The 20,131-nt window shown below is 41.9% G+C and overlaps 1 protein-coding gene across 6 annotated transcripts in view; it reads right to left on the bottom strand.

Annotated features, from left to right (window-relative positions):
- LOC109904734 (LIM domain-binding protein 2) overlaps positions 1 to 20,131 on the bottom strand; it is an 84,194-nt gene that overhangs the window by 16,879 nt on the left and 47,184 nt on the right. For all 6 annotated transcript variants that reach the window (XM_031790250.1, XM_031790251.1, XM_031790252.1 and 3 more), the window contains exons 3-5: positions 12,214 to 12,386; positions 6,259 to 6,381; positions 2,474 to 2,557 (exon numbers count right to left, since the gene is read on the bottom strand). In XM_031790250.1, coding sequence (XP_031646110.1) covers positions 2,474 to 2,557; positions 6,259 to 6,381; positions 12,214 to 12,386 — 380 coding nt within the window. The remainder of the gene's footprint in view (positions 1 to 2,473; positions 2,558 to 6,258; positions 6,382 to 12,213; positions 12,387 to 20,131) is intronic.

Genomic DNA, 20,131 nt, shown 5'->3' with positions numbered 1-20,131 from the left:
AACACACACGCGCGCACATGTTAGATTCAGAAGTATTGAAACGCACACACGACATGTTTTCCATGTTGGTGAAAATGGATCTTTAAATCACTATGTGAGCTTTGCTCCAAAGGGTATCACCTATACATGCTGAATCTGAAACTCTTGTGGACAATTTGAGAATCCAACAAGGAGCATCATCAAGTGACCTATGACGTCATCACAAAGAGGACACGCGGGCCAGTTTGGCAGTTTGAATAGGACAGTCCTCAGCAGTTCTCTTAACCAGCCAATTCACCTACTCATAGGCCTATTAAAACAGACTTGGGCCAGTATTCAAAGTAGGAGTGCTGATATAGGATCAGTTTCGGCTTTTAGATCATAAGGAATTCGATTATATGTAAGGGGGGACGGACCTCATCCTAAATCAGCACTCCTACTCTGAGACGTTTAAACAAAAATACCAGACCAGCGAGTCACAGGGTCCACCAATGCCATTCACTCTATTACTACAGAGCTATTTTATAATGGCATTGGACTGTCTGCAGGCAAAGTGAACATGCATATAGCCCACTAAACCCATGTTTGTTCTTTCTCTGATACCATCCTCTTGACACGACTATATGCCCCCCCCCCCCTAGCTCAGGGAACAATCCCTGGATTTGAGCCTGAAAACAAGTGCTATTTTCAGGTTGAATGGTAGGAAGCCTGCTTTACGGCTCTCATACATGGAAAGGCTTAAATACACTGACCCCGCAAAAAAAAAGCCGGTTTTGACCCTTGGCCAGGAAAGCGTCAGTCTCTTTGGGAAGAACTGATAAATGATGGGAAACCCACGAGTGCCTTTCGAAAGACAATAAAGACTCCATTTATGTGAGGAAAGGGCGTATTTTATCTGAACAGCGACACCAAGATAGCGAGATAGAAATCGCTATGGCTCACTGTGACGTGAGGAAGACGGGATGATGTTTACTCAAAGTACAGTATGAAATTAACCCCACGTCGACCTCCAAAAGTCGACCAATTCCTAATTCGCCTCAGAGCCAAGACTAGGATTTGTTGGGGGTGTGTTTTTATTTGGATAAATGAGGTAGGTTGTCATTTAAAAAAACGAATAGCCTAGTAGTTCTACACTAAAGGCCAATGGATAAATGTCCTATAGGTAATGGATGATATGCTGTCAATAACTGAAAAGAAAGGTGTAATTCGATTTTTATCAGAAGTAAAAGAGAGGTTTAAAATTCAAAAGAAAAAGGTGCAATATATATATATATATTTGATAAATGACGATAATATAGGTAGGTCTCCAAAAGTGCATTCAACATATTCCATATGATTTTTCCATATGCATTCCATAATCGTGCTCATGGTAAGCTGCTATGGATCTCGAGAAGACAAAAACAACAACGAGGACAAAAAAAAAAGAAGTCCAACAAAATGGTAAGAATGGTTGTTAAAAAAAAAATCTGCCCCCGAGCCCTCTTTCTCTGTCGCTCTCTCTCTTTCTCCCCCCTCTCTCTCTCTCTCTCTCTCTCTCTCTCTCCACAGTCTTCTAAATAAACAATGGCTAGGCACTTCGCCGTCTCTCCGCGCGGCATTTCACAATTATGAGTCTCAACAGGGAGCGTTCATTAATGTTATGCTAATTTTCTCGATCCAATTAATTCGCTCCCTCTCTCTTTTCTCCCTCGTTCTCCCTCTCTTGTTCTCCCATTTGGAAATCGGAGCTGTCACTCAGTCTTGGAATGAAAAGCACAAACAAAAGAGAGCTGAAATACTGACTAATGTATTCTGGTGCAGGCTGCTGAGACTTTTACTAAGTATATGTTATAAAGTGAGGAATGGACCTAAAAAGTAAGCAAGGATATACATATAGGGGGATATTCACTGATGTATTTACGTATTGTTCTCAATAAAATAACATATTGTGATAGCTGGCAGTCTGTGAATGTTATTTTGTATTATTCCATCTTGAAATTCATAAAATATCCTGAAAAATAATCTTCAGGTAGGCATACCTAATTAAAATTGTGGATGGTGTGGCATGGTACCTATATCAAGGTGATTGACATATTGAGTAGTGGCGGCGTGTGAGTGTGTTTGTGCGTGGGTGCATGTTTGTGCCTGTCTTTGTGTGTGTGTCTTTATGTGAGTGTGAAAGGAAGAGAGAGAGAGAGAGAGCAACAGACCCACACAGACACAGACAGAGGAGACAGAGAGAAAAAGGGTGATTGAATTAAAGTGTGTGTGTGTGTGTGTGTGTGTGTGTGTGTGTGTGTGTGTGTGTGTGTGTGTGTGTGTGTGTGTGTGTGTGTGTGTGTGTGTGTGTGTGAGAGAAAGAGCAAGCGAGAGAGACAGAGATACAGAGGGAGGCAGATAGACAAAGAAGAGAGAGAGAGAGAGAGAGAGAGAGAGAGAGAGAGAGAGAGAGAGAGAGAGAGAGAGAGAGAGAGAGAGAGAGAGGGCGATTGAATTAGAGAGAGAGAGCTCTTACCCTGAGGTAGTTGAGGGTGAAGTTGGTGAGCCCCATGCGGGTGATGTTTTTGGAGAGCTGCTCCAAAACCTGGGGGTCTTGTGCCTAAGGGTTGGGGAAGGGGGAGTGGGGGGGGGGGGGTAATGAAATTGAGAGAGGCAACATACAGTATTCATTTATATTAACTACTAATATTAACTTGTTAGCACTCTTTCATATAGTGTGAGTCTTCAGTCTGAAAATGCAGTGTATTAACAAACCAAGAGACAGCTTGGCCTGGCGCATGCTTCCATTTCGAAGCTTATGAAAAATGCATCGTCTCATCTCCAGTTGTATCTTTGTGTGGAGAAAGTCAGGAAGGAAAATATCAAGTCGTTTCTATATTGTCCAAGAGGAGAGAAAGACAGCTTTGCTTCTGCTCTAGCATTGGCTAGGTCGCTATTGAACCAACGACTACCATAAAGTTGAGTCTGAGTATGTGGATAAAGGACGATGGGGGGAAAAAAAACATGCTAAAAATAAAAAGCTTAATCTTAGACTATGATTTGAAATTGGAAATGAAATATCAATGCCAACTAGCCACCTCTAGTATTGTGAGAACCTGTGACTCCAAGAGGTGTCAAATGCTTTTTCAACCATGGTTACCAATAACTACATTGAATACCATTTGAAAAGAATAGTCTAACCTTGAAGTACCCACAACACTGTGAGACTATGAAATACCCACAACATTTCCATTCCAAAATGTGTGCTTTTACAAGAAATGAATACTCGAGCAAAAAACTGAATGTTTAAAATGTTATAATATAGCCTGTGATGTGTGTGTGTGTGTGTGTGTGTGTGTGTGTGTGTGTGTGTGTGTGTGTGTGTGTGTGTGCGCGTGCGTGCATGTGTGCGCACACATGTGTGTATGTACATGTTTGTGTATTGTCTGCGTTTGTGTCTATGTTGGTGTTGTGCCTGTCTGTGTGCACGCGCACAAGCACGATTGTGTCTGTCTAAATTCAGTCTTCTCATTTCCAGACCTAGTTCCCTCTACCCTTTTCATTAGTCGAGGCTATGATCAAAAGAGCTAACTCACTTTTACACATCACTCACATGCCTGTGAAATATCAGGCCAGGGCCCACAATACCCTACTCTCCTGGAATTAGTGGGAATACCCACAGGGGCCAATTTAATGGTGTGTGAATTTCATAGGAAGATTTGGCAAAAAGAAGGAGGCTGGCTACACGTGGAAAACTACTTCTTAAATGTACCTGTAGGCCTACACGGCTGAAGAAAATAGACTGTTTCTATCAGTCATTGTTGCACACTTCAAGGTAGGCTATGCATTTAGATTACGATAGGTTACATGCATATGGGTAATGTATTTGATGCATACATATTCAAGATACTAGAGTATTGCCACGAGTATGACTGTGCACTACTGAATATAATATACTATGTCTAACGTATGGAATTATGACAATTCATAAATTGCTCACTTTACTGGCCTTCCTTCCGTGTGACTATTATGTTGAATACACTTACTGGAATTAAACAGATTATTAATTTGACCTTTTTTTTTTTGTTGCTCAGGCTAGGGCCCTCTTTGATCCAAGCCTTCCTTTGATGTCTGCAAATAAATTGCTTTATGAAATCCCTCCAAATTGGGACACTTTCCAAACGGCTTTGTATGGCTTTTAAATTCATATGCTATGAATAGCATTTAAGTGTCTTGGTGGAGTTGGGGCACTTTAGACCCTGTGGAGCAGGACTCGCATTACATTTTGAGGATAGGATACACCTGAATGGGAAATGGGCAGGTGACATACGGGCAGAGCCATTGAGGCCATCTCCATTTTCAAGTTGTAAATGTTCTTCTTCTTTTGTTTGAAAAAAGCATAAAGCTAATATTGGTGACTTAACCGCCACCTGCATTGCTGGAGTCATGAACCAAATCCTGCGTGTCATTCATTTATTGTGGCCACTATATGGCGGTGATATAGCTTAAAGCCGTTTACAAACCATGCAACCAATTGGCCCCAGGTTCAAATTCACAACTTTGATTCATCTGCTTTCTATGCCTTCATATTTAGCCTCACATTGAAGTGTTTTACCAGTTTCTTTTTTAGGACAATCATGGCTACAAGAACACAAAACAATTTGAAATGAACATTTGCATGAATGAGTTTTATTGACAAATGTCAAAGAACAAATAATTATTGCCGCGCAAAAAAAGAATGCTGTAAGTACAGAAATGGTTTGCTCAGTGGGAAATTAATATCCAACTAGTCAGTGACAACTGTGTGGAGTTTGGAATTTGTGACAGCAACTTATGTGAGCTTATTTCAGTATTATAGACACTATGTCCTGGGATTTCCTACGATCTTCTATGTAGACAACCCTGACTTTCTAACGACTGTTGTGTGGCTTGTGAGCATCATAGAGCAAAACATTACATGTGCGTGTTTCGCGAGAGTCAAAGCTTTTCATAGCGGGTTTATAATACTTTGTAGCTCAAACCGTTTTCGAGAGTCACCCTTGTCTCACAAACACATCTCCAGTACTACTGTCCAAACCAAGACGTTTTTACACCAACTTTAGCATCCCGCTAACTTTTTGCTGCCTTCCCTTTATATCTGAAACGTATTGCAGGCGACAAAGGCCTGTACTTTTATTTCCTAGTCATTATTGCCATAATGTATTTAAATGTCCCGCCAACCCCTCAGTATAAACGTTATCTTACATCTTACTATCTTTGGCAATTGGAACAAATTAAATCATAGTCTGGTCCAAATGGAAACGTTACTTGCTCTATTTTGTGGACAAGACATGTCAATCAAGCAAGCCAGGCAACTAAAAGCAACTTTCTCTAGACAATGACTTGGTTTGTTGCTAACATTAGCTAGCTGTTTGCTCTCTCCAACATTTAGAGTTTAACTGTAGCCACCTTTTAAATTCACCATAGCATGAAAATCAACACATTATAGTACAAATGGTGAGCTGCTAACTGACTGAACTTACTAATTGTGAACGTGAAGAAATGGAAGCAGTACATTGAAAGCAGCATTTCTGTCGGATTTAGAGCTTGCTCTCTCACATCAGGTTAACACGACAACGATCGCAACAACAGAGTCAAAGTTGAATGTCTCTTGCTCAGTTGTGGCAAGCAATGGCGGTATAAAAGGTGAATGCCGACAAGAATGTGGAAAATATTTGGCTGTCTGAAAGGGGACCATATAAACATTGCCCAATTATTTGTTCTGTCAACATACCGCAAATCCTATGTCAATAAGGTATACTTCAGCCTCCGTCAATCGCACAGGCTAATGGTGGAAGAAATAGACGAATCCAATGCAAAAAAACAGAAGTCTGTAGCAAACACACAATGTTTAAAAGGGGTTAGAAGCACTAAATGATGCCGGCGTGAGTGTGGGACTCAAGAGGTTGAAGAAGACAATGCTCTGATCATTGGCTGATCGCTCCCAACCCATCCTCACCCAGTTGACTACTTTAAAATGGTGGAAGCCCTCAATGGCAATGTTCATGCAAAACTGAGTATATCCATGATGACTTCCTCAACATTCTCTATGGTTCTCACACCATTCTCTATTATTCTCTATCATTCTCATAACTCTCTATCATTCTCGTGTGGGTGGCACATGTTGATGATGTCAAGGCATAGAGTTGGACATAGGGCACACCTCTGCATCTTGCTATAGCGGCATCTGTGACAGCATGGCCAGTGCCCTCTATCCAACTCGATGCGTTACATATGTGTGGGTGCGCAGTCAGCGCATGTTGATGATGCCACATCACTCACGTGCATGGCCAGGATGCTGCGGGGGATGAGTTCTCGGTTCTGCCGGATGGTGAAGTGCCAGGTCTTGATCCTCATGAGGTCGTCAAAGGCAAATTCAAGAATCAGGCGGCCCTCTGTGCATACCTGTCCCAACAACAAAGCCGGGGTAACACTTTCTTAGAAGGGCGTATACAAGAAGACATGCGTAACACCTTCCTGAGACCAAAGCATGACACATTTATGAGTGCTGCAGTAATCATTCATAACAACCTTTGTAACAAATGTAGGCCTACTCAGCTTCATTCAACATAGGTTTTCAAGATCACTTAGTACACAGTAGGCTACAGTTTACGTCACCTTTGACATCATTCCCCCATACTAATGTACAGTGCATTCAGAAAGTATTCAGACCCCTTCACTTTTTCCCCATTTTGTTACGTTACAGCCTTATTCTAAAATTGATTAAACATTCCCTCATCAATCTACACACAATACCCCGTAATGACAAACCGAAAACGAATTAGACTTTTTTTTTTTATAGCAAATTTATTACAAATAAAAAACAGCAATACCTTATTTACATAAGTAATGCACAGTATTTCTTTTACTATCAGACATTTTTAATTTGCTGGCATGCGGACGTCTGTTTATTGGGTAATCACAACAGGGATCGATTTTTAGGAGCAAGGAATGATTTTCATAAAACTCAGCTTGTCCTTCAGTTTCAAATTTGTTCAAGTTATTTGGAATTGGGCAGACTATTATTTACTCTGTCCTTATTCAGCAGGTCCTGTCCTTGTTCCTCTCATCCCTCACACTCTCTTGAAGATGACGTTGAGAGGAGTGTGTTTATGGCAGAGAGAGTTGCCAATTAAGAGACAGAGAAATAATGAGAGAGGGAGTGTGTGCAAGAGAGAGAGAGAGAGAGAGAGAGCGCAAGCGAAAGAGAGACAGTATGAGTGAGAGACAGGGGGGAAAAAACACATTCGCCCCTTTAGCCGAATTCAGTGTTGAAGGGGCCCTTGCAGTTCCCGATGTTTCGTTGCTGTGGCAACCGGAGGGAGGGAGAGAGCGGGCAGCAAAAAAAAAAAGAAATCAGCTGATTAGTTGGCATGGCAACCGAAAAGATGTAATCCCACCAGACACACTCTAATCAATGCCCCCAGCACAGATGGTCTCTAGAGGATCAACAAGAAAGAGGCTGGCGGGCATACAGGCCTGGTCACGTGGTATCACTCCGCAACCCTGGAAAAAAATGAAAAAGTAGAGAAAAAGGGATTTTCCCCCCCCCCTCTGCTATCTCCTACCATTGAATATATGATTTAACCCATTCTGGTAATGTAGTTTAGTCTATGCTACTTGGCTACAATGTGAGGATGTTTCTCTATGCAGCATGTACTGTCTGGATTTTGTAGTCATGAGTTATTCTGGCCATTGAGATGACATTACGGAACTACTTTCTGATAGTTATCAAGATAGTCATTGGATATCTAACAATGTGGTTGTCTTTAGATCTGTGCAGATTGAACAGAATAAATATTTGAAAATAATCCTAAGTGTTTAATGGACAATGGAAAGGGTTTTCGTTCTAGTTTGATTATGATTCCAACTGCTACTTAGACGAGTGCACTCTGGCCACAGGGCAAAAGTACGAGTTTAACGATACTGGCTACAGACGAAGACCTACACATGCTAAAATATATATTTTTGTACATTGTGAAACATTCTATTTGGAAACTCCATGAAGCGTTATCACGGAGTTAAACAGAATATAAAGGGACCCATAAATGTACAGAAATATTGTCCAGAAATAAAAAGACATTTTATCATATGTGTACTGTACACTATCGGTCAAAGTCTTAGAACACCTACTCATTCAAGGGTTTTTCTTTATTTTTACTAATTTTCTACATTGTAGAATAATAGCGAAGACATCAAAACTATGAAATAACAAATATGGAATCATGTAGTAATAAATCAAAATATACAATATGTTATATTTTAGATTCTTTAGACCCTTTGCCTTGATGACAGCCTTAGACACTCTTGGCATTCTCTCTACCAGATTCACCTGGAATGCTATTCCAACAGTCTTGAAGGAGTTCCCACATATGCTGAGCACTTGTTGGGTGCTTTTCCTTTACTCTGCGGTCCGACTCATCCCTAACCATCTCAATTTGGTTGGTCGGGTGATTGTGGAGGCCAGGTCATCTGATATAGCACTCCATCACTCTCCTTCTTGGTCAAATAGCCCTTAAACAGCCTGGAGGTGTGTTGGGTCATTGTCCTGTTGAAAAACAAATAATAGTCCCACTAACCGAAAACTAGATGGGATGGTGTATCGCTGCAGAATGCTGTGGTAGCCATGCTGGTTAAGTATTCCTTGAATTCTAAATAAATCACCAGCAAAGCACCCACATACCATAACACATCCTCCTCCATGCTTTACATTTGGAAATACACATGCGGAGATCATCTCACGAAGACCCAGCAGTTGGAACCAAAAATCGCCAATTTGGACTCCAGACCAAAGGACACATTTCTACCGGTCTAATGTCCATTGCTCATGTTTCTTGGCCCAAGCAAGTCTGTTCTCCTTATTCGTGTCCTTTAGTAGTAGTTTCTTTGCAGCAATTCTACCATGAAGGCCATACCAGGCCAAGCACATAGAAAAGAAAACATAGAAAAACAACATAGAATGCCCACCCCAACTCACGCCCTGACCAAACCAAAATAGAGACATAAAAAAGGAACTACGGTCAGGGCGTGACAATCCTCTGCAGCAGAGGTAACTCTGGGTCTTCCATTCCTGTTGCGGTCCTCATGAGAGAGAGTTTCATCCTAGCGCTTGATGGTTTTTGCAACTACACTTGAAGAAACTTTCATAGTTCTTGAAATGTTCCATATTGACTGAACTTCATGTCTTAAAGTAATGGACTGTCATTTCTCTTATTTGAGCTGTCCATAATATGGACTTGGTATTTTACCAAATAGGGCTATATTCTGTATCCCACCCTACTGATTGGCTCAAATGCATGAACATTTAAGAAGGCACACCTGTTAATTGAAATGCATTCCAGGTGACTACCTCATGAAGCTGGTTGAGAGAATGCCAAGAGTGTACAAAGCTGTCATCAAGGCAAAGGGTGGCTATTTGAAGAAATATATTTGGATTTTTTTAAACACTTTTTTGATTGCTACATTATTCCATTTGTGTTATTTCATAGTTTTGATGTCTTCACTATTATTCTACATTGTAGAAAATAGTAAAAAATAAAGAAAAAACCTTGAATGAGTAGGTGTTCTAAAACTTTTCACGGGTAGTGTATATAAACTGTACAGCCAAAATTCAGCCAAAATTTGTCGTAGCAACTACACCATAGTGACGTTTCTTTATTGGTTGGCTAAAATGGATTGTTTTTCAAAATCATTACCAATAAAATGGCTTTACAAAACCTTTACTCTTACAATAGTACACTTCATGGGACTGTATGAAAGGTACAGGCAACTGATGAAAATGGTTGTGAATACAAACAGTGGTCATAAAAAGGTAAGGCCCCTTGGAGAGTCTCAATTGATTTAAGAAGCCTGTAATAAATCTTCTCCACATTTGCTTGGCTAAGGGATCTGAGTCACATATTCTGGGAGGAGAGAGTAAAACAGCATCACAAGCTTGCTCAAGAGACACCATTCTCTACTGTATAAGGTGCTACATAATAGATTAGGTTCAATATATAAATATGATTTAAATATACATATTCATTATAAATAAGGGTGTAATGGAGCATTAATAATACATTTGTAACATATAGTAACATTATAAAACATCATCATATACATTCATTATGTATTAGCCTGTAATCGGATGGCTTGGGGTTAAACACCCCCAGGGTTAACCCCCCCCCCCCTCCTGTAATTCTCACAGAAACCACTTAATGTCACCAAAACATTTCCAACATTTTCCCTGGATGCCACTAGTCTTGCTCAACTAAACATGTCATCTGTCTCATCTTAACATTTTAAGTCACTCCAACAAAACGATTTAGAGGTACATTGATTTATATATATATATATACTCCAGTAGGGGAGCCTAAAGATAAATAATTCACTTGGATATATATAGGAGGTTTTGCCCCAAACATACTCACTACTTTATTAAAAACGGATGACCATTTTTCTCTCTAACCAAGTGGATTATTTATCTTTAGGCAAAAAATGGTCATCCGTTTTTAATAAAGTAGTACAATTTAAAGTGAGTATGTTTGGGGCAAAACCTCCTGGGCAATCAATGCAAGTCAATGGTACCTATATTAGCATTTTCAAATCAAGTCCAAATCATCTATAAGTATCCTCTTTGAGTTACACAATCCATTTTGAGATGCAGTAATTTAATGATGATTTGAACAGGAAGGATGAAAATAACAAAAAGGGGCCGTACATCAAGAGGGGCCGTACATCAAAATGTCATTATATTGAAGATTAATAGTGCGATGTGCAATGTCATTTTGATAGTGGGGCAAAAACACAACCCTTTCTATAGTTTTATTAAATAACAAAAATATATATAATTCTGCCCACTTATTTCCCTTCAAAATGTGTTTGCCTATGGATAGCCTGTGTGCACATATCTAAATCTTACCAAACTTAGCTTTTTGTTATTGTCAGAAAATATATATTTCCCTTAAGGGGGGGGGGGGGGGATACATTCTGTAGTCAAGTGTTACCCTATTCGTTGTATTAGGCTGTAATATACCATTATTACACTGTTATTACATTCTAATTCATCAACCTTGTCAATTCAATTCAAATGGGCTTTTGCTTAAACAGATCACTCAATAAATGAGAATTAAACAGCGAGAGATAGAATCATTGACTGTCCCCACAGGTAGGGATGGCCCACTGGGCTACAGTTACAAGGGCTTTGGTCCCGATGCTACATCCACAGATCTCCCGTCTGGTTTTTCCATCCCCCACAGGAAGTTCTGGCAATTGGGCTACAGTAACAAGGGTTTTGCCCCAATGCTTCATCCACAGAGCCTAGGTATAGTGGGGCCTGCTGAGTGTTGCATCGAGGTTCTGGGATACCATAGGGGTGCAGCGGGGGGTACCATCGTGCAAAAACCGACACCCTCGCCTCACACGCACACACTTCCACCCACGAACACGTACACACACATGTACATGCACACATGCTGGGTTTACACATCCAGATTACTCCCAGCGGGAGGGCGGGGGCTTTTCCCTCTGGGATAGGGAAGGAGCCAGGAATGATTTCTCCAGGGATGAGGAATGGGGGGCCGGGGGAAGGAGGGTGGAAGGGTGGAGGTGAGAGAAGAGGGGAACGAGGCAGAGCTCATTGAGATTCAGCGCTCCAGAGCCAGAAGCCTGGATGGGAGTGGAATTTCTTTTAATGAATTAATTTTTCCACTTCCTGATTTTGCTAAAGCTTAAATGGGGCGGTTGAGAGAATATTTTTCATTTACCGTGTTTGTGTGTACTGTTATTGTTCTTCATCTGTTGCAGTTTACATTTTCCTCTCTTCTCATGATACTATGCAAGCTATGGTATACCCCTAACATGGTGACTAGGTTTTATGATAACACTGCATTGTGGGTAATTTTATGGAGGTAAATTGTGTGTGTGCTTCACTGCAGTGTTCATTCATGGAACAAGGAATCCCTGTAGCTATCTTCACTAGCATGAGCCTCACTTTAAATTCAAAAGACAGTCTGCAGAACCAGATTCCAACACAGTTGACCATCTGAATAGTGCTGCTAGTTACTCCTTTTAGGAGCCACTTTTACTCTCTTCAGCTTTGTGGAAAATAATTTAATAAATGTAAAAAACTGTCATGGATACGAACTTGAAACAAATCATTTAAATTTGATAGTAAATTAAATAAAATCTCATAAGATCTTGGTGTTTTGGTAAGTCACAATGACAGCCTTGCATTTATTGCTGGGGTTACGATCTTACCTTTGTAAACATTGGTTTACCGTGCTGAGTGACCATGGTACACTGATCACAGTCCACAGTGATGCAGGAGTTGTGGAAGGACTCCTTGGAGTGTTTGAGGATATAGTACAGGTCAGTGACGCCGCCCTCAAACACTGTGCTGAAGTAGCGCGGGATGAGCGTTCGTCCGATAGCTGAGAAAGAAGGGGGAAAAAGAGCAGGGAAGTTATTAATAATAGAAAAATGGGACTAAAGTAGTGAAGGGTGAGTGTATGTCCAATTTAAAACAGGGAAAACAGAGTAAAAATACATAATTCACTCATTAAACTTCTTAGTTACCGGGATTGATTTGACAACATCCGGTGAAATGGCAGAGCGCCAAATTCAAATGAAATTATTTGAAATATTTAACTTTCATACAATCACAAGTGCAATACACCAAAATAAAGCTTTCCTTCTTGTTAATCCAGCCACCGTGTCAGATTTCAAAAAGGCTTTACGGCGAAAGCAAACCATGCTATTATCTGAGGATAGCACCCCATCAAACAAACACAGACAATCAATCATATTTCATCCCGCCAGGCGCGACACAAAACTCAGAAATAACGATATAATTAATGCCTTACCTTTGAAGAGTTTCTTCTGTTGGCACTCCAATATGTCCCATAAACATCACAAATGGTCCTTTTGTTCGATTAATTCCATCGTTATATCTCCAAAATGTCCATTTATTTGGCGCGTTTGATCCAGAAAAACACCGGTTCCAACTCGCGCAACATGACTACAAAATATCTAATAAGTTACCTGTAATCTTTGTCCAAACATTTCAAACAACTTTCCTAAAAAAACTAGGTATTTTTTTACGTAAATAATCGATCAAATTTAAGACGGGATAAACTGCATTCAATAGCGGATAAAAACAAAGTGGAGCGAGTTTTCAGGTCCCTAACAATCAGGTCCCTAACAAACAGTACACTAGACTCGACCCTCGTTCTGAACAGCCCTACTTCATCATTACACAAAGGAAAAACATCAACCAATTTCTAAAGACTGACATCCAGTGGACGCGGTAGGAACTGCAACCAAGTGCCTTAGAAATCTAGATCCTCATAGAAAACTCATTGAAAAGAGAGTGACCTCAAAAATGATTTTTCCTGGATGGTTTGTCCTTGGGGTTTCGCCTGCCAAATAAGTTATGTTATACTCACAGACATAATTTTAACAGTTTTTAGAAACTTTGGAGTGTTTTCTATCAAAATCGAATTATATGCATATCCTAGCTTCTGGGCCTGAGTAGCAGGCAGTTTACTTTGGGCAAGATTTTCATCCGGTCGTGAAAATACCGCCTTATAGCCCGAAGAGGTAATTAATTCATTTGTAGACTCAAGTTTTTACCAAACTAGCCTTTATAGGCTAGTTATGGTCTATTGTAATGTGTAGGTATGTGAAGGTACCGACAAAGACCTACAGTATAGATGGATAGGAGGTTTTACACCATGTATGCTACCCAATGTTAGCCATTACTGATCTGCTTTTCTTTGCTTAATGTGAAGTATCCACACAGTAGAAAGCAAACCATTTGTTTTGCAAAATACAGGCTCCTTCACTTGTTTGCCGGTTTAGTGAGGGAATTATTCCAAGCAAGCAAAGTAAAACTTGGGACAGTCTGGTTTGAAAGTTACAGGAAAGCTGTGAAAGGTTACTAGAGAACGCTAAAAGTACTCAAAGCGGAGGAAAGGCGCGGATTTAGTGTTTGACAAAATCAAGAGAGTGAGTGAGAGAGCGAGAGAGAGAGAGAGTAGGGGAGGGGAAAGTATGCCAGTGTCTTTTGCCCTCAGGCTTTCTCGTTCTTTCTCCTCTTCTCTCTATTCTCTTTCAGCTTGATCTCTGTTTAAATTAATATAACGAATGATACAAAAGGATCATGCTTTAGGATACACTGTGTGACATTATGCAAAACAGAAAAGATATCTCTTCATCACATTATCAGCTTATGTCGGGGTAGTGTATTTGTAACAAGGGAAGGAGACACTATCAAATCAAATCAAATGGTATTAGTCATATGCGCCGAATAAAACAGGTGTAGACCTTACAGTGAAATGCTTACTTACTGTACAAGCCCTTAACCAACAATGCAGTTTAAAAAAAATACGAATGAGAATAAGAAATAAAAGTAACAAGTAGTTAAAGAGCAGCAGTAAAATAACAATAGCGAGACTACATACAGGGGGGTACTGGTACAGAGTCAATGTACAGGGGCACCGGTTTGCTGAGGTAATTGAGGTAATATGTACATGTAAGTAGAGTTATTAAAGTGACTATGAATAGATAATTACAGAGAGTAGGAGCAGCTTAAAACCGGAGCAATGCAAATAGTCTGGGTAGCCATTTGATTAGATGTTCAAGAGTCTTATGCCGTGCGGTAGCAGAGAGAACAGTCTATGACTAAGGTGGCTGGAGTCTTTGACAATTGTTAGAGCCTTCCTCTGACACTGCCTGGTATTGAGGTCCTGGATGGCAGGAAGCTTGGCCCCTGTGATGTACTGGGCCATACGCACTACCCTCTGAAGTGCCTTGTGGTCGGATGCTGAGCGGTTGCCATTCCAGGCAGTGATGCAACCATGCTCTCGATGGTGCAGCTGTAGAACCCTTTGAGGATCTGAGAACCTATGCCAAACTCATTCCTGAGGGGGAATAGCTTTTGTCGTGCCCTATTCACGACTGTCTTGGTGTGCTTTGACCATGTTAGTTTGTTCGTGATGTGGACACCAAGGAACTTGAAGCTCTCAACCTGCTCCACTACAGCCCCGTCGATGACAATGGGGGCATGCTCGGTCCTCCTTTTCCTGTAGTCCACAATCATCTCCTTTGTCTTGATCATGTTGAGGGAGAGGTTGTTGTCCTGGCACCACACGACCAGGTCTCTGACCTCCACCCTATAGGCTGTCTTGTCATTGTCGGTGATCAGGCCTACCACTGTTGTGTCATCAGGAAACTTAATGATGGTGTTGGAGTCTTGCCTGGCCGTGCAGTCATGAGTCAACAGGGAGTACAGGAGGGGACTGAGCACACACCCCTGAGGGGCCCCTGTGCTGAGGATCAGCGTTGTGGATGTGTTACATACCCTTACCACCTGGGGGAGGTCCACCCGTCAGGAACTCCAGGATCCAGTTGCAGAGGGAGGTGTTTAGTCCTGGGTCCTTAGCTTATTGATGAGCTTTGAGGGCACTATTGTGTTGACTGCTGAGCTGCAGTCAATGAATAGCATTCTCACATAGGTGTTCCTTTTGTCCAGGTGGGAAAGGGCAGTGTGGAGTGCAATAGATAATTGCATCATCTGTGGATCTGTTTGGGCGGTATGCAAATTGGAGTGGGTCTAGGGTTTCTGGGATAATAGTTTTGATGTGAACCATGACCAGCTTTTCAAAGCACTTCATGGCTACAGACGTGAGTGCTACAGGTCAGTAGTTATTTAGGCAGGTTAGTGTTCTTGGGCACAGGGACAATGGTGGTCTGCTTAAAACGTGTTGCTATTACAGGGAGAGGTTGAAAATGTCAGTGAAGACACTTGCCAGTTGGTCAGCGCATGCTCGCTTGACATGTCCTGGTAATCCGCCTGGCCCTGCGGCCTTGTGAATGTTGACCTGTTTAAAGGTCTTACTCACATCGGCTGCGGAGAGTGTGACCATACCGTCGTCCGGAACAGCTGGTGCTTCATGCATGTTTCAGTGTTATTTGCCTCGAAGCTAGCATAGAAGTGGTTTAGCTCGTCTGGTAGACTCTTGTCACTGGGCAGCTCTTGGCTGTGCTTCCCTTTGTAGTCTGTAATGGTTTGCAAGCCCTGCCATATCTGACGAGTGTCAGAGCCGGTGTAGTATGATTCGATCTTAGTCCTGTATTGACGCTTTGCCTGTTTGATGGTTCGCCGGAGGGCATAGCAGGATTTCTTGCAAGCTTCCGGGTTAGAGTCCTGCTCCTTTGAAAGCGGCAGCTCTAGCCTTTAGCTCAGTGCGGATGTTGCCTGTAATTATTTAACCAGGCAAGTCAGTTAAGAACACATTTTTATTCACAATGACAGCCTACCGGGGAACAGTGGGTTAACTGCCTTGTTCAGGGGCAGAATGACAGATTTTTTACCGTGTCAGGGATTCGATCCAGCAACCTTTTGGATACTGGCCTAACACTCTAACCACTCGGCTACCTGCCACCCCAAACATTCTGAAAGAAATTTGGTAAAACAGATTTAAGATTCCCTGCATTAAAGTTCCCGGCCACTAGGAGCGCCACTTCTGGATGAGCGTTTTCCTGTTTGCTTATGGTGTAATAAGGCTCATTGAGTGCGGTCTTAGTGCCAGCATCGGTCTGTGGTGGTATGTAGACAGCTACGAAGAATACAGATGAAAACTCTCTAGGTAGATAGTGTGGTATACAGCTTGTCATGAGATACTCTACCTCAGGTGAGCAAAACCTTGAGACTTCCTTAGATGTCGTGCACCAGCTGTTGTTTACATAGATGCATAGTCCGCTCCCCCTTTTCTTACCAGACGCCACTGTTCTATCCTGCCGATACAGCATATAACCAGCCAGCTGTATGTCGTCGTTCAGCCACACCCCGTGAAGCATAAGATATTACAGTTATTAATGTCCCATTGGTAGTTCAATCTTGCTCGTAGGTAATCGATTCTATTTTCCAGTGATTGCACGTTAGCTAGAAGAATGGAAGGCAAGGGGGGTTCCCCATCGTCTCTTCATGCAAATGACGGGGATTTGGGTCTGTTCCCAGGAAAGCAGTATGTCTTTTACGTCGGGCTCGTCGGACTCATTAGGAAGGAAAAAAAGCTTCTGCCAGTTCGTGGTGAGTAATCGCTGTTTTGATGTCCAGAAGTTATTTTCAGTCATAAAAGACGGTAGCAGCAAGTGGTTAGAGCGTTGGACTCGTAACCGAAAGGTTGCAAGTTTAAATCCTGAGCTGACAAGGTACAAATCTGTCGTTCTGCCCCTGAACAGGCAGTTAACCCACTGTTCCCAGGCCGTCATTGAAAATAAGAATTTGTTCTTAACTGACTTGCCTAATTTAAATAAAGGTTAAATAAAACGTACAAAATGTTTAAAAATAAGCTACAAACAAACGCAGAAAAACGAACATAAAAACACAGTCCGTTAGGAGCACGTAAAACATCAGCCATCTAGTCCTGTTAGAAGAACAGGTTTGTGAGCCCCAGGACCAGCTCTCTCTCCTCTCTCCAATATATCTACAATACCGTGTAAACTGAATTCTTGTTTGGCTTCCGAAGCAGCCGTGGATTGGAAAAACAAAAAAAGACTGTCAAAAAAAGAATAAGAACAATTTCCGCTTTGTGTTTTGAATCAAAAGAAGCCACGCACATTGGAAATCCCCCCATCCTACTCTCTCTCCCTCTGAAACAAGCTACATTATCCAGCAAGACTCCTGATTCCGAGCAGAAATAATACATTTTAGAGGCGGAATTGGGTGGAATTATGTTCCACTGTTCCCCCGAGGGAGCAAAGCTAGGGAAATAAAACTTCATTTAGAAATGTCCCCCAAAGACAGTAGTGGCTGTGGCTCCCGAGGTTATGACTGCAGAGAGAGAGAGAGAGAGAGAGAGAGAGAGAGAGAGAGAGAGAGAGAGAGAGAGCGACAGCCAAGCCAAAGGAGGAAGCAGCTCTGAAACCAGCAAACACAATCAATCAGAATGAACCAAATGACCAACTATTTGACCAAGTTTACTGATCAAAATCTTAGAAAAACACTTGACAAAGTACGGGCTCAATGAGCACAGCCTTGCATTGAGAAGGGTAGACACAGGAAAGCCTGGCTCCCTGTAGAAGAAAGGCTGTGCAACCACCGCACCACAGACAAAATGTTTTTAAAAAATAAAATAATTGACAGTGTAATTTTCCCAAATTTTAAACCCTTAATCAAGGTTTCAAAGACCTCTCTGATGAGAATAGGCTACCCGTTCTGTTGGGGGAGGATGCAGAGAGCTGTGGGTTGGCAGCGCACTACATTGTTGCCTGCCATAAAATGAGGGACAGTGTCTGACAGACCAACCAACCTGCACATGTCCTCTATGCCAACTGTTATTGTTCAATGTTTGGTTATTTTGACCCTTGATTGTTGTTGTTACTGTTGTCCCGTTGACAATATGGATTATTATTATTTAATTATGTTAATATTATAAATGTATCACTTAATCTCCAAAGTACGCTTTGACAATATGTACATTGTTATGTCATGCCAATAAAGCAAATTGAATTGAATTGAGAGAGAGAGAGAGAGAGAGAGAGAGGGAGAGGGAGAGAACGAGAGAGGCATGTTTTTTCAAATTCGATAAAGTCGGGCATGACTAAATAAACACATAAAAAAGGGTGAGCAGTGGAGGGAGGGAGGGAGAGAGAGAGGGAGAGAGGGAGGGAGGGAGGGAGAGAGGGAGGGAGGTAAAAGAGAGAGATACACAGATATGCTTCTCGCACACCTGACCAACCCATAAGCTTCAGTGGAAGCCTCGCATGAGGAGACTCAGCCAAAAACATATCCCACAAAATAACACCGCACACCCCACCTAAAACACACTGATAGAGTGGGTAATGGCAGGCATGGTAAATATTGTACCATTTCAAGCTCCATAGTCCAGTGTTTCCCCTACATTATTCTCTAGGTGGGGTGCAAAGAGATCCAAAGCATATTGGGGTATTGTGGGGAGGCGGGTGGCAACAGAGCTAGGATGTATACTCTTAGACAAAAAAAGGTGCTATCTAGAACCTAAAAGGGTTATTTAGCTGTACCTATAGGAGAAACCTTTGAATAACCCTTTTTGGTTCCAGGTAGAACCATTTTTCAGGTAGAACCCTTTCCACAGATGGTTATACATGGAACCAAAAAGGGTTATCCTATAGGGACAGCCAAACAACCCTTTTGGAACCTTTTTTTCTAAGAGTGTATGTGTGTCTATGTGTGTGTGTGTGTGTGTGTGTGTGTGTGTGTGTGTGTGTGTGTGTGTGTGTGTGTGTGTGTGTGTGTGTGTGTCTGTGTGTGTGTGTGTGTGTGTGTGTGTGTGTGTGTGTGTGTGTGTCTGTGTGTGTGTGTCTGTGTGTGTGTGTGTGTCTGTGTGTGTGTGTGTCTGTGTGTGTGTGGCTGTGTGGCTGTGTGTGTGTGTGTGTGTGTGTGTGTGCGCGTAGGTGCATACGTATTGCTTTTTTGTTACTATTAAAAAGTAATGGGTCAGGGACGTGATGAGTCTTAACGAGCCCCAAGGTTATTCAAATGATTTCCACTTACAATTAACACCACTAGAGTAACAGAAACCTCAAGCTCACAAACAAACATTAATTTGTTTTGAAAATGTCTATCCTTCCCCCTTTCCTCTCACTCTCCCTCCCTCTCTCTCCCTCTCATTCTCTCTCTATCATTCTCTCTCATCCCCATCTCTTTTTTTTTACCACCAAGTTGATTGGCCCATCTTCAGACGCGGGCACTCGAGAGATAGGATTAACCGCCACTTGTTTGGGTGAACACGACGCGCAACATATGCCTCTCAAGTAATGTGTACCCAAACATGCAATTTACAAACAATTAACGCTGTGTTAATTAACCACATTAATTCATGCCACTTTGTGGAATTGTTCCCCTTGCGAGTCCCTAGGACCGCTGCCAGCAGCCCGAGCCAAAAAGACGTGTGAGAAACAGTTTGGGCTCCGAGCAGAACGGGGGGTTTCTCGAGGAAAGGGGCCGCTGTCTGCCTTTCCACTAGTTTTCTAGTGAGTGAGTGCACACACACACACACAAGTATGCATATAAGTGTGGATGTGTGTGTGTGTGTGTGTGTGTGTGTGTGTGTGTGTGTGTGTGTGTGGGAGGGGGAGGGGGGGGGGGGGGGTTGAGGTTGTGCATGTGTGGTTGGGGAGGGGGGGGGATGAG

This window comes from Oncorhynchus kisutch, linkage group LG15 (assembly GCF_002021735.2).
Source record: "Oncorhynchus kisutch isolate 150728-3 linkage group LG15, Okis_V2, whole genome shotgun sequence".
Classification (NCBI taxonomy): Eukaryota; Metazoa; Chordata; class Actinopteri; order Salmoniformes; family Salmonidae; genus Oncorhynchus; species Oncorhynchus kisutch.
Note: the sequence above shows the minus strand (reverse complement) of the source record. Positions and strands in the feature narration are given on the sequence as shown.